General features: G+C 35.0%; 1 protein-coding gene across 2 annotated transcripts in view; it reads left to right on the top strand.

Annotated features, from left to right (window-relative positions):
* The window catches only part of ZBBX (zinc finger B-box domain containing), a 112500-nt gene that overhangs the window by 63003 nt on the left and 33413 nt on the right, over positions 1-16084 (top strand). For both annotated transcript variants that reach the window (XR_004425573.1, XM_033133959.1), the window contains exon 10: positions 10589-10709. Coding sequence is in view for 1 of the 2 variants with exons in the window: in XM_033133959.1 (XP_032989850.1) it covers positions 10589-10709 (121 nt within the window). In the remaining variant the exon portion in view is untranslated. The remainder of the gene's footprint in view (positions 1-10588; positions 10710-16084) is intronic.

The raw sequence follows: 16084 nt of genomic DNA on the forward strand, positions 1-16084 counted from the left end.
ATAACTGATATTTTTACTGCAAATTACTGCAAATTTACTTCCTATATTTTCTTTTAGTAGGTTTTTTTTAACTTTTTAAATTTATTTTAAGTGTGTTTTTCCAGGACCTATCAGCTCCAAGTTAAGTAGTTGTTTCAATGTAGTTGTGGAGAGCGCAGGTCACAATAGCCCATATGGGGATCGAACCAGTAACCTTGTTGTTAAGAGCACCACGCTCTAACCAACTGAGCTAACTGGCCACCCTCTTCTAGGAGTTTTATGGTTTCAGATCTTACATTTAAGTCTTTAATCCATTTTGAATCTATTCTTTTATATGGTGAAAGGAGGTGGTCCGTCTTCATCTTTTTTGCATGTGTCTGTCCAGGTTTCCCAGCATCATTTATTAAATAAACTGTCTTTAAATTCTTGCTTCCATTGTCATAGGTTAAATGACTATTTAGGCATGGATTTATTTCTGGGCTCTCTATTCTGTTCCATTGATTTGTGTATCTGTTTTTATGCCAGTACTATGCTGTTTTGATTACTATAATCTTGTGGTATGATTTGATGTCAGGTATCATGATACCTCCAACTTTGTTCTTAATTTTCAAGATTGCCATGGCTATTTGGGGTCTTTTATGGTTCTATATAAATTTTAGGATTTTATGTTCTATTTCTGTGAAAAATGTCCTTGATAGTTCGATAGGAATTGCACTGAATCTGTATACTGCTTTAGTTAGTATGAACATATTAACTATATTAATTCTTCCTATCCATGAGCATTGTATGTGTTTCCATCTATTTGTATCTTCTTTAATTTCTCTCTTCACTATCCTATAATTGTCTGAGTACAGGTCTTTTACTTGTTTGGTTAAATTTATTGCCATGTATTTTATAGTTTTTGAAGCAATTGTAAATGGGACTGTTTACTTAATTTCTCCTTTTGATAGTTTATTATTGGTGTATACAAATGCAACCGATTTCTGAATATTAATTTTGTATCTTGCTACTTTATAAATTCATTTATCAGTTCAAACAGTTTTCTGGTAGAGTCTTTGGGGTTCTCTATATATAGTATCATGTCATCTGCATATAATGACAATTTTATTTCCTCCTTACCAATTTGGATGACTTTAACTCTGTTTCCCCAAAAATAAGACCTAGCCAGACAATCAGCTCTAATGCGTCTTTTGGAGCAAAAATTAATATAAGACCTGGTATTATATTATATTATATTATATTGTATTATATTATTATATTATAGTGTATTATATTATATTATATTATACTGTGTCTTATAGTAAAATAAGACCAGGTCTTATTAATTTTTGCTCCAAAAGTTGCATTAGAGCTGATTGTCTGGCTAGGTCTTATTTTCAGGGAAACACAGTATTTCTTTTTATGTTTGATTGCTATGGCTAAAACTTCCAGAACTATGTTGAATAAAAGTGGAGAAAGTAGGCAACCTTGTCTTGTTTCAGATCTTAAGGGGAATGTTTTTAGCTTTTCCCCATTGAGTGTGATGTTAGCTGTAGGTTTACCATACATGGCCCTTATGTTGAGATATGATACTTCTATTCCTGCTGTACTAAGAGTTTTTATTATAAATGGGTGCTGGATTTTGTTGAATGCTTTTTCTGTATCTATTGATATGATCATATGATTTTTATTTTTCATTTTGTTAATGTGGTGTATTACGTTAATTGATTTGCGGATATTGAACCAACCTTGCATACCAGGAATGAATGCCACCTGATCGTAGTGTATATGCTACTTAATGTATTACTGAATTCTGTATGCTAATATTTTGTTGAGGATTTTTGCATCTATGTTCATGAGGGATATCGGCCTATAGTTTTCTTGTTTTGTAAGTCTTTGTCTGATTTAGGGATCAGTGTGATAGTGGCATCGTAAAAAAGAGTTTGGGAGCCTTCGCTTCTTCTGGAGTTTTTGGAATAGTTTGAGGAGAATAGGTGATAATTCTTTTTTGAATGTTTGGTAAAATTCATCTGTAAAGCCATCTGGTCCAGGGCTTTTGTTTGTTGGGAGCTTGTTGATTACTGATTCAACTTCAGTGATAGTAATCAGTCTACTCAGAAGGAAAACCATACTTTTAAAAGCATTTTATTTATGAATTTTATTACTCAGAATCTCGTAGACTTCAAGTTGTTTTTCATTGAAAATAAAGTGTTAGATAATAAATTTCAATACTGTTTCTTAGTTGACAACATCCAATTTTGCTATTTGTATTTTGTTTTTTTCCAGTGAAGGATCTCTCCTGATTAATCCCCCTTATAACGCAGTGTAATTTCTATCATCAAGGTATCGAATGCTGTCTTCCCAATTAGCACTAGATATTTTGCTAAATGATTTTTTCTCTCAAATTTTTTCCTACACTTCTTTGTGATATATTGACTTCATTAATATTTCCAAGACTTTATTTGTATATTCGTTTTTGTATGTACTTCAATATTACTCTCATTGACAATGATTTTTATGAGCTTTTTTATTTTAACTTTCATATTTTGATGTATTTTCACTTTTTCACTCCACAACAGACTAAGTTCCCATAGAAATACCTTTTGATTGTCCAATTTGAAAGACTTGATATTTTAAATGATGAAAAGACTGATTTGATCAATTAAATCAGACTAGGTCAAAGAAAAAGTCCAAAACCACTTAAAATTTTTGTTTTTCATAGTAGAAATAACTATATCATAGGAATAATATCATGATTATTTTAAATCATTTGGTTACAGCAAAAAAGTTACCAAGAAGAAAATATAAATAACCAGTTCTACAATCTGCAGATAACCAATGTTAAGATGTTGGTACATATTTTTCAATAAACATAATTACATACACATACACATACACACACACACACACACACACACACACACACACACTCTCTCTCTCTCTCAAGACTAGATGAGATAATGCTGTATATGCTATTTGTTAACGTTTTCACTTAGATTCTGTCATGTGCAACTTTCCATATAAATATAGATATACATCATCATTTGTAACTGTTGCATACTGTTATTCTTTACACTTGATCTTAGCCAAAAGAGCAAGAAGCTGCATAGTATTCTTTATGCCATGATTTACTTAATCAGACATTTACTGAAGGATATTTTGTTTCTAAATCTTAATATTATAAAATAAGTTTTGGTGACTACAGCTATTTGTGTATTTGTATAATTACCTCAAAATAAATTTCTAAATGTATAAATGTTGTGTCGCTGTTGATTTATTTTATGAAATTTTGATGAATATTTTCAAATTACCTTCTTAAAAAAATGACTGTCAGTTAAATGCTCACTAGAAGTATGTGAGGTGACGATTCCCCTATATTTTCTAATTTTTTAACTTTAGCTGATTTATTTGATGGACAATAAATGTTTATCATTTTTAGCTGGCTTTTCACCATTCACTTGTGAAATAATATTGGCTATTTTATTTTTTTTGTAAATATATTTAGTACTTATTTTTTGACAATATTGTTGTACCAACTAATGTTTTAAATATTCGGGATATAAAACTTGATAGTCATTCTTTTAACACATAATGAGTACCTATTAAGTGCTGTGTGGGAAAGTGATGTGCAAAAGCAGTCACAATCTATTCTGGAACTTATAGTTAAATGGAGGTCAAAGAATTGGTCACATGATCAGTATAAGCTGGATGGAAAGGTGCGATACCTACGGCAAGTGAAAATTACCATGCACTGAAGAAATAGCAGTATCCTGTCAATTTGTATCACATGTGTCTGTGAAGCACATAGGGGAATTGATTTTTAAGAGCGTTAGATTAAGAAAGATAAAATAAAAGATTAGATCAGGCTGAATTTATCAATATAGATATACTTATACAAGACACGGGATTTAATGTGTTGGCTCAAACACTTTAGGAATGGTATTAACAATCTGCCAGTTTGGTTAATTGAAGCCTGGATTTGATTTTGCTGTTAATAACATAGAGATACTGCAAGTTCCCTGACATTTTGTTAGGGAAGAAGTTTGAAGGCTCTGAGAGGTAGGAATTTTGGAACTAATAGTGTGCAGCCTACTCATTCATCCTTTATGTGTACCCTCTATAAAGGCCCAGAGGACCCTCACATCACCGAGGTATTGAGCACCAGAATCCTGAAAAAGGTTTACTGTGGCGGAAGATGATTGTGGGTGGAGATGCTTTAATGGAATTGAACCGCCTGATTTCAAAGAAATCGTGGCAACCTGGAATGGTAGAGGCCAGGGGTTGGCATCTGATCATAAAAGTTACAGTGGAAAAATTACCAAAATAAGTGGCAGGGAAGAGTAATAATGAAAATACTTCAAGTCATAGAGATCTGTGATGCTAATTGGGGTACCCACGAATGAAAAAGTTGTACAGTCTCCTATTTCTGTCTGATAGGCAGAGACCCAACTTGAGCCACTATATTAGAGATTCAGAGTTTTTATAAAGTTCCCAGACCTAAACCAATCCACAGATCTGGAGCCCCTTAATTGAAATAGAGGCTGAGTCCTTTCATAGGATTTTGTAGTGTGGCCATAAATGTACACTATGTATCTTCCTTCAAGCCTTTACTACAGAACTTATGGCTATTTACCAGGGTAAGCATGCAATGAAGAGAGGCAACACACCTTTGGAAGGATTAGGAGATTCTGGCTCTGAACTGATACTTATCCTTGGAGACCCTAAGCACCACTATAGTCCACCAGTCAGTCTCAGGAATTTATGGAAGTGATGTGATTGATAGTATCCTGTTTGGATTCTGTTTCATAGTGAATGCATTGGTACTATGAGACCATTATGTGGTTATTTTCCCAGTCCTAATATATATTGGGAATGGACATACTTAGTAACAGGTAGAATTCCTATGTTGGTATCTGACCTTTGTCACGAAGGTACTTTATTGGTAGAAGACCCTGTCACGGTCTCCCTCTCCTACCAACTTCCATGTTAAAATAGCATTCCATAAGCAATACCACATTTCTGTGGATTAGAGAGATCGATACGAACATCAAAGATTTAAAAGATGCAAGAATACTGTTTTTATTATATTTTCATTTAACTTGCCTATTTGCTGCAAAAGCTAGTGGTCTTGGAGAATGACTATGGGTTATAGTAAACTTGATCAATGATGATGATGTCAATAACAGTTGCTTTTCTGGATGCAGTGTCTGTACTGCAGAAAACCAACACATTCTCTGTGGCTGGGTGGGAGGCTGTTGGCCTAGTGCATGGGTTGGTAAACATTTTCTGTAAAGGGCCAGATAGTAAATATGTTAGGCTTTGAGGGCCATTTAGTAGTACTCAACTCTGCCACTGTAACATGAAAGCACTCATAGACAATACTTAAACAAATGAGTGTGGCTATGTTCCATTAAAACTTTATACATGGGCACTGATATTTGAATTTCATATAATTTTTACATGTTATAATGTATTATTCTTCTTTTGAATTTTTTTAAACCATTAAAGATATGTTAAAAAAAAACACTCTTAGCTTGAAGGCCATGACAAAACAGTTAGTGGACCAGATTTGGCCTGTGGGCTATAGTGTGCTGATCCTTGACCTATCAAATACATCCTTATCCTTTGCTATTTCTGACAATAAAGATAATCAGAAATAGTTTGAATTGATGTGACAGAGATAACCGTATACCGTCACAATTTCACTCCAGACTTACATTAACTCTCCTCCTTTCTAATATTATGTAGTCCAAAAGGACCTTGATGGTCTTGATATTGCATAGAAGATAATTGCTTGCCCATTAGATGGATGGCATGGTGCTAAGAGTATTTGGTGATCAGGGAATATCTGTTATAGGATGACCTAACACTTTCTATCACATGGGGGACAGTGATTTGCCCTCAAGGGAAAAGCCACATATTTCACATATGGATTTGTCTTCTCTGCCTGTGGTGTGCCTGCCAGCAGAAGCCTTATTTAACACCAGGGTATCTCACAAAACATTGTCTCAGATCAAGACACTCATTTTATTATGAAAGAAGTATAACAGTAGGCTCATACCCATGGAATTCACTGACCTTCACATAGGCAGTGTTATCCAGATGCAGCAAACCTTATAGTTTTGATGAATGGCTGCCGAAGGTCTAGTATGGGTTCCAGTTGAGAAAAAACATCTTGTGAAGTTGGGGTGCTTTTTCAATTGGGGGCTGTATATTACATGACACTCCAGTCATGCTTCCATTAAATAAGAAGTTAAGACTACCCACTGGCATGTTGAGTCTCATCAGCCCTAAGTTAATAGTGAAGGGTCACTATATAGTCATGTTGGTTGAGTACAAGAACCAAAAAAAAATTCAATTATTATTGTACAATGAAGAAAAGATAGACTTCATCTGGAAACCATTCAATGGCACACATTAATTTTTCTGTGTTCAGTAATATTATTCATTAGGAAAATGTGGCAACCTAATGAAAAGAGGGCTTATATGGTCTTGGATCCTTTGGAAATGACGATTTGAGTGACTCTGCCAAGTAAAGAGGTGTTAGCAGACAGTAATGTGAGCATGGAATGGGTTGTGAAAGAAGGAAACAGTGGTAATTAACTCAACTTAAGCTTCAAAACCAGCTGCAACAACACAGACCATAGCAGCTATATTTTATGTTGAGTAATTTTTTTTCTCCTTTCTTTTTCCTGCTACCTTATATGATGTGTACTACTGATATCTTACATTTTAATTTAGGGTTCACTTTGAGAGAGTCACTAAGTCAAAATCTCTCTATGATACAAAGTGCCTATAGCTCTTTGTATTTTTTGTTTTCTCTGTGCTTTGGACTTGAGTTTCTTTTCTTTCGTTTTTTTCCGAGAGAGAGAGAGAGAGAGAGAGAGAGAGAGAGAGAGAGAGAGAGAGAGAGAGAGAGAGAGAGAAATGGTTGTTTAGATGCAAAATAAGTAGACCCTGTTTCTCCAGATTCATCGTCTTCCATTTCTGCCCTATTCTGTGCCCCTAGAGGTTGACCTTTAGAGCACTAGGGACTACATCACTTGAACTTCCCTGTTCTCTGGCATCTGGTTGTGTTTGGCCATCTGGAGACACTAACAGGACATTGAAGCATGACAAGAAAGAGGTATTTACTCTCCTTCTCCTTGACGTGCTGAGATTTTGCAGTGACTGCATTTTCCACCTGTGTTCTTAGCATCACTGAGATGAACTCTACCCAGCCGTCACTTTCAGAGACTTCTTCCAACAGTTCTCTTATTTTGTCCTCTCCAGCTGAGGGTTGGTAATAGTTTTCCACTATTTTTAGTCTCTTGGTGATGCAATATCACTTATTCCATTAACCCTAATACATGATTATATGTGAGTCCTTTCATTTGACCTTCTTCAAATTACCACCTTAAGTTTTCTTTTTCTTGTCAGGACTCTGAGATACAGATGATCAGAAAAATTGTTCTAAGAAACCAAGATTTGAGTTAAGGTCCAGAAAATTAGTTGGAGAGTGGGGACAGAAAATATCATGTGCCAAAGCTCTATGATGCATGGGAATATATTGTGTTAATGGGGCTGAAGGTAGATGGGTGTGGCTGGACCTTAGAGAACAAGGCAGAATATTCTAGTTAGAGAGAATATAACAAGCTAGCGAAGAATTACACTTAATGGCCTGGAAAGGCAAGCCTGCAGAGAAGATAAAGAGTGGCATATATGTAGGTGGGAAGTTCTTAAAGTGTATTCTCATAAAAACCATGGAGCATAGTATTTTTAAATAAAGAAGGGAGGTCAACTGTGTCGTTGCTGTGGAGAAATCATTAAGATGAGGAGTTTTGTTGATATAATATGTGATTCTTTTTGCCCCAGAGCTATGTAATTTCATATATATATACGTATATATATATATATATACGTATATATATATGCATATATATATACGTATATATATATACGTATATATATATACAATTATTTGTATGTGTGTATTATATGAACATATGAATAAGTTTGTAAATATTTTTCTTTTCCTAAGATATTAAGTAGATACCAAAGAACATTTATAAAATTTGCATAGCTTATGAAGAAAAATAAAACAGTAAGCATCTGTTTTCTCCCCTCTTCCCTTCTTTCTAAGAGATGATCATTAGCCTGAATTTTGTGTTTTTTCATTCCCTTGGTTTTCTATTAGTTTATTGCATATGTGTATCTGTAAACAACATAATGTTAAATTTGCTTGTATTTGAACATTATGTAAGTGGAAAACTCGTACATGTATTCTTTTGTAACTTATTTCCCTTGATATTATTTACTGATATTTACCCATGAAGATTTGCATAGTTGTATTTCATTCTTTTTCACTGCTTAATAGTCTTCTTTTATGTGAATATAGCACTATTTACCTGTTTAAATGTCGATGGTTGTTTGGGTCGATTATCATTTTTTCCATTACAACCCATGCTCTTATGGATATTCTTGTGCAGGTCTCCTGGAACACATGTGTACACATTTCTAGGATGTCTCTTCCTGGGAGTGGAATAGCTGGGTCATAGGGTGTACATATCTTTAACTATACTAAATAGAGCTGAATTATTTATCAAATTATTTGTATCAGTTTATACTCCCCCCTGCAGTGTGTAAGAGATTTGGTTGCTTCCCATTATCACCAAAACTTAAATTGTCAGATTTTTAAATTTTTGCTTGTCTTTGTGAGGGGTGAAATGTCTAATTATTGCATTGTTTTGTACACCTGAAAGTAATAATAATAATAATAATAATAATAATAATAATAATGTAAAAGAAAAAGAAAAAAATTGCTAGTCTGATAGAGATAAGATGATACATCTAATTTGTGCACATCATTGCAAATGATATTTTCATGTTTCTTGTCTATTTAGCTTAGTAATGTGTTTTGAATTTCTAGATATTTGTTACTGATTTCTAACTTAATTTCATTTTAGTGTTCTCTAAAGCCTCATTTCCTTCAGTGTGAAAGGAAAGTGCTTACAATGGCCTAGAGGGTTCCCAGTAATCTAAAGTCTGTGATCTCTTTGATCTCGACTCCTGTTACTCTCCCCCTTGCTTGTTCTGTTTCAGCCACATGGGCTTCTTGCTCCTCAGATATCTCAGGCACATTTTCACCTTAAGACTTCGTGCTGTCTATTAAGGAAAATACTCACCATCCCATCTGTATGAACAATGGAGCATCTCACACAAATTCTCACCAAAAGTAGCCAGTAAACTGAAACAAGGGTGCAAACCGAAACCTAAGTTGCATAGCTTACATGGCATTTTTTTCAGGGAGACATGCCTCATAAATCCATGTATTCTAGCAATTCTATAAGGAATTCCAAAGAAGGGCTATCCTGATAAATTCATTACGTAGCTAAAGATTCTTCCTTTAGCAAATATCTTTGACCTATTTGCCAGTAGATCCATTTATTAACATATTCACAAGGAAATGAACCCAGGTGGTCTACCATTTTTTATGTCCTGGGAATAAGCCGTTGGTAATGGGAGAAGAGTGAATCACAGTCCACCTGCTCTACCTCCTTCCTCTTCATCACCTGTCTAGATTTGGGGTTTGTCAAGCACAGTGGCCCTTCTCCATAACCTATACAGAAAAATTAAAATAAAAAGTGATCGTCATTTTTTCCTTCAGTTTTCCTGTCGAGAATTATTTTGGTTTGTAATGGAAAGGGGGTCTCACAGCGGAAGGGTCTCCATTTTCCCATGACTTGCTGTGGTCTTATCTCCTGCTCTTTCAATTTAATACATTCTGGTGGTGTTTCTCAGAACTTCCTCAACTGCTTGCTTCATTCAACACTCTGTTCTCTTTGGAAAGAATAGCAGTGGGGTGACTTACATTCTTTTGGTTTATTTCTGTTGCTGGTGTTTCACAGTTTCTGGAAGCTACTCATTAAAGGCTACAGTATGAGGCTGAGACTAATCTCTAGTTTCAGAGTCTATAAAAATAATTTTCCCATCTTTACTACTTCTATTTTTTCCTCTTCCAACATTTCCCCCCTCCAACATTTTTCCACCATGATGGCCAGTTTGGAGAGAGGGATGATATCTAAGAGGGTAGAGAGACCAGTAACCCTGGATTTACACTGCTTTTTCTCCCAGCAGTCTCCACCAGTTTTAAATATCTCTGAATAGTGATTTTAATTGAGTAGTACTTGAGAAACATCTTAAGCATTTGGAAGGAAATTGCCATGTATGAGGACAGTGGTCTCTTCTGGGTGCCATTCTGAATTATTTATTTTCTGTTCCGCATAATGCGTAAATATTATTGTCAGTAGCTATAATCCATACCTTTATGTGTCTGTGTGTTTATAGAATATATATTTAATGTATTTGTATTTATAGTTAGCATTTAAAAGAATTAGTTTCTTTAAAAAGCCTTGTTATTTATTAGATTCTTTGATTTCAAGGGATTATTAAAGAAAACTTTCTATACAGTTATTTAATAAATCACCAATATTTAACACTTTTGCATTATTTAAGACTAGAACTGTTGATTATATAGGTAAATATCCAAGCATATTTGCTTCAAAAATGGTGAGCTCTGTATCTTGAGAGAAGTTGTGGTAATTTATAGACTAGGGCACATTAATTTTGCATGTTATATTTATTTTTATAGACTCATTGGAAGAATGTGAAGTACAAACTAATCTGAAAATTTGGAGAGAACCACTTACTATTGAATTTAAAGAAGACAGTATATCCTACATGGAAAAATTATGGCTTAAAAAACACAGAAGGTATTTCCTGAGTTTTGCATTATTTACAAGAAATATAAAAACTATTTATGTTTTTTGCTTGTGTGACATGCTTTTTTGTAGCAATTTTATGTGAGCTTCAATTTACATAAATAATTTTAAAGCCATATTAAATCTTCATGAAGCTTCTACTGTTCTAATGAGAATTTTAATTATACTAATATATATAATGCATCATTAATTTAGAGTTTTCCTTGATAAATGGAAATGTATATGTGAGAAAAGGCACAAATATGGTCTAGAATTTAAGAATAATAGCAAAATAAATGAAAGATTACTTTGAAAAGGTATTGCTCTCAGATTTTTTACATTAGCATAAACTTTTGAGGCTATACTTTTCAGAATCTACTTTTAAGTTAATTACTTTTAATTTTATAATTTTATTAATAGTATTCAAATATATTTTATTCAAAGACTATTATCACTAGATGCATCATTTCATGCATTGGTTGAAAGTTTAACATTAAACATTAATAAACAACATTTGTTTTTCACAGTTCTTAAGGCTGGGACGTCAAGATAAAGTGCCAGCAGATTCACTGTCTAGAGAGAACCAGCTTCCTGGTTCATAGATGGTCAACTTCTCACTGTGTCCTCACATGCGGAAGGGGCAAAGAAGTCTTTCTCGGGTCTCATTTTTATAAGGGCCCTAATCCCATTCATGAGGACTCTATGTTCATGATGTAATCACCTCCACAGGCCCCCTACCTCCTAATACCATCACATTGTGGGTTAGGATTTCAACATGAATTTTGTGGGAACACAAACATTCAGAACAGAGCTTTCTGCCCCTGGCTCCCCCAAGGTCATATCCTACCCACATGCAAAATATGCTCATTCTATCTCAATATCCCTCAAAGTCTTAACTCATTCCCGCATCAACTTAAAAGTCTGAGGTCTAAATTCTTACATAAGTATCATCTAAATCAGATATGGGTGAGACTCAATGTATAACTAATTCTGAGGCAAATTCTGTGAACTTGTGAAATCAAACATGTAATGCATTTTCAAAATACAATGGTGGCATGGGCATAGGGTACATATTCCCATTCTAAAAGGGGGAAGTAGGAAAGAAGAAAGGAATAACAGGTCCCGAGCCAGTCTGAAACCTAACAAGGCAAATTGTATTAGATCTTAAACCTTGAGAATGATCCTCTTTGTCAGTGCTCTGCCCTCCAGACACACTAGGATGGAGGTCACACCTTCTCGGCACACTAGAGCAGAGGTCTCACCTTCTGGACACATTGAGGCTACATCCCTGCCCCTGTAGTTTTGCTGGGCAGGGGTTGGGCCCCCAAGGCTCTAGGTGGCTCTGCCCCATGCCTATGGTGGCTCTGTGCTGGGTCACACACCTATTACTCCCCTGTGTTGGCATTGTGTTGCTCTTCCAGTCTGAGGTCACAGGGGCAGCCTTCCTCCCACAGTCTCCCTGGGCATTGTCCTAATGGGTGCTCTCTGCAGTGGCCTGGAGGTCAGTGATGGGAAGGAAGTCCTAATGACTTCTGAATTGCCTTTGGGGTCAGTCTTCCACTGTCTTGAACAATAGGTCCTGGCTTCTGTTTAGATGGCTGACTAACCGCCCTATCAGGTGATCCTTTGGCCACATGCTTCCTGGATAGGCTCTCTCATTTTTTTCAATATGGATAGGTTGAGAATGTTCCAAATTTTAAAGTATGATTCCTTTTGATTAACAATTATGTCTTTAAGTAGTTTCTCTCTTCTTGCATTTTACTATGAGCAGTGAAGAGAAACCAGAACTCTTCCTCAACACTTTGCTTAAAAATTGTCTCAGCCATATATGTAATTTCAACACTCACAAATTCTACCTTCCACAAAACACTAGGACAGAAACACCATTCTGCCAAGTTCTTTGCCAATTTATTAACAAAGATTGCCTTTCCTCTATTGTCTAATAACGTGTTCCTCATTTCCATCTGAGACCTCATCAGAATGGCATTTACCATCCATATTTCCACAGAGAGTCTATCCAGGATTACTTAAGTATTCTCTTAGAAGGTTGAGGCTTTTTCTACAGATCTCCTCTTTCTGGGCCCTCACCAGAATTGTGTTTAAAGGTCCATTCATAGCAATGTAGCCTTTTTCTAGCATGGACATCAAACCTCTTCTACTTATTACCAAGTTCCAAAGCTGCTTCCTCACTTTGATATTTGTTTCAGCAGTACCATACTTCTGGTACCAATTTCTGTCCTTGTCCATTTGGGATGTTATCACAGAATACCACAGACTGGGTAGCTTATAAACAACATGCATTTATTACTCAGAGTTCTAGTGATTGGGAAGTCCAAGATCAAGAAACTGGCAGATTTAGTCTGGTGGCAGCCACTTTTTCTGGTTCACAGGTGGCCATTTTCCCACTATGTCCCCACATGGCAGGCTTCTTATATAAGGATACTAGCCTCACATGGGAGTTCTGCTTTCATGACATAGTTACCTCCCCAAAGCCCCACCTCTTAGTACCATCACACTGGGTGTTAATAGTTCAACCTATGGATTTTGGGGAGACACAAACATTCACATCATAGTAATTAATAAATATTTTAGGGAAGATTCTTTGAGATGATGAAAAATCCTGTTTTTCCTTACATTAGCATCTACTAATTTTAGCATTTATCAGTGGGTTTTGCCTGCAGCAGCTATTACTCTGCTGCTTTATTGATAATTTTCTATTTCCTCATTCCTTCTGTATTTATTAATTCGAGTTCTTCAAGGAAGAATTTCCATTTATTTATTTAATTGTTTACTTATATGGACTCATGGATATGCATTTTTTGGATTAATATACAAAACTATTTTTATTTATTTTGTGACTCAAATAGTTTCTGCTTTGACCATTGAGAGCTCTTTCAGGTTGACCCCTCTCTTTTTTCAACATGTTCCCTTCCTTCCTTCCTTCCTTCCTTCCTTCCTTCCTTCCTTCCTTCCTTCCTTCCTTCCTTCCTTCCTTTTTCTTTTTTGCTTATTGGTTAGTTTGGTTTGAACACCTCTCGTTTTTCTGCCGCCCAAGATGAATTTCCCTGTCCTAGCCCAGGAATCATTCCTCCTAGGAATCATGATTCCTTTTCTTGGAGAATGGTAATCAGTAACCAAGATCTGGACTCCAGCTGTGCTCATTGCTACTCAAGTGTTACAGATCCTGGATCTTCTCAGAACATCTATGAAAAAAAATTATATATATATATATATACACACTCACACACACACACACACACATATATACGTATATATATATATACGTGTGTGTATGTATATATACGTATATATGTGTGTGTGTGTGTATATATACACACATATATACATATATATATGATATATGATTTAGTTCTGTGCCTATCTACCTGGATGTCTATTGAAGTAAACATGAGTTCACACTCGTACCTTCAACTCCAAACCAGCATCATGCAGTTCATTAACATTCTCCCTTTTCTTATGTGTAGTTTCTTTCATCTACAGTGAGAATCCTGGCTTTCATCATCGATGATATATTTATTAATTTATTAACTTTAATATATGTGTGTGTGTGTGTATATATATATATATATATATTTGGTTTCTGAATTACTAAGTAGTATCACTGTGAGAAACAAATTTACCAACTAAAGTACATTTCTGTGTACAGCACTTTTTATCTTTATCCAGCTGTATCCAGTCAAGACTTACTGTATCCAGTAAGTTTAGCCTACTGTATCCAGTCAAAACCTTGTTTTCCAAATTTGCTTAGGCCATGGCACTGATTTCTTTCCCACCTCCTTTAGAATGGTTCTATCATTCATTGAGTATTTTAAGAAAGTTTGACTAGCATAAACTTGTGTACAGTTCTGTGGGTTTTTATGAATGCCTAGAGTCATGTTTACCATAGTACCAGACATCACAGTTCCTTCATCCTAAAATTCCCTCGTACTTCCTCATTGTAGTCAGTGCTTCTTCCCCAACCATGGCAATCATTGGTCTGTTTCTATCCTTATACATTTGTCATTTTCTGAATGTCATGTACATTAAATCATACAATATGTAGCTGTTTTTTGTCCTTCATTTAGCAAAATGCATTTAAGATTCATGCATATATATATATATATATATACATGTGTATATATATGTGTATATACACACACACACACACACACACATATGTGTGTATATATATATTTTTTTTCCTCCAAGGAGGTCACAGCTCACAGTGGCCCATGCGGGAATCGAACTGGCAACCTTGATGTTATCAGCACCACACTCTAACCAGCTCAGCTAACTGGCCACCCCCATGCATATTCTTGAATGAATCAAAATCTATTCATTTTTATTGTAGAGCAGCATTTTATCATCATAATGTACAGTTTATCTATTCATCTGTTGAAGACTATCCTGCCGATTTTTAGTTTTTTGTAATTATGACTAAATCTGTTATAAATATTTGCATATAGGTTTTTATTTGAATATAAGTTTTTAATTCCCTGGGTAAATAAAAACCTTGGAATGGGATGGCTAGGTTGTATGGTGAATGTATGTTTATCTTTATGAGAAACTGCCAAAAGGTATTCCAAAGGGACTGTATAGTTTTGCATTCCTTCCTGCAATCTATCAGCGTTCTAGTTGTTCTCCATTTTTGTCAGTGCCTGGCATTTTCATTTTTTTTTCTTTTTTCTTTTGGTACTCATTTTAATAGGTGTGTAGTTGTATACCACTTGGTTTATATGGCAGGGTTTTGAGTTCATTCATATCCTATTCTGGTTGTTCCTATGTAACTACTGTTTATGTTGTCTGTATCTCTTTTAAAATACGATGCCCTTAACAGCCCTTCAGATGTGAAACTCAGTAGTATGTACCTGTTACCACCTCTTTCTAATTTAAGAATTAGTACATAAAAGTAATCTCAAGGTCACTTAGCTTTTTTGGTGGCTACCTTTCCACGTCTTTCACATTGAGTTTCTTATACCATCAAAGAAGCACAATTTTGTTATTAAATGATCACCATCATTTGTGCTTCGACACATACAAAAAGCTTTGGTCGTGAGCCCATGAAGTCCTGAGCTACACTGAATTCTTAATGTTGGCAAATTTCCTTAGGATAATGGTTATTGAACATATTCTCCAGGGTTTTATTTACACAGTTATTTTTTAACAGTAATCGTTTTTGGACTTAATTCTTTATGTTTTAATTGTAGACGCTGGTGTAGGGCAAGCCGTTTGCAATTTACAAGTTTGTGGTTATAAATTGATTACAACATTTGTGATGCTTTGCTTCTGGAAACTTTCCTATGTTGACAACATTGGTTAGGGTTAAGACTTTATTTTTTACTATAATTGTCATGTTTCATAATAGGCTTGTAAATATACGTTCTATT

Source organism: Rhinolophus ferrumequinum, chromosome 2 (assembly GCF_004115265.2).
Source record: "Rhinolophus ferrumequinum isolate MPI-CBG mRhiFer1 chromosome 2, mRhiFer1_v1.p, whole genome shotgun sequence".
In the NCBI taxonomy this organism is placed as follows: Eukaryota; Metazoa; Chordata; class Mammalia; order Chiroptera; family Rhinolophidae; genus Rhinolophus; species Rhinolophus ferrumequinum.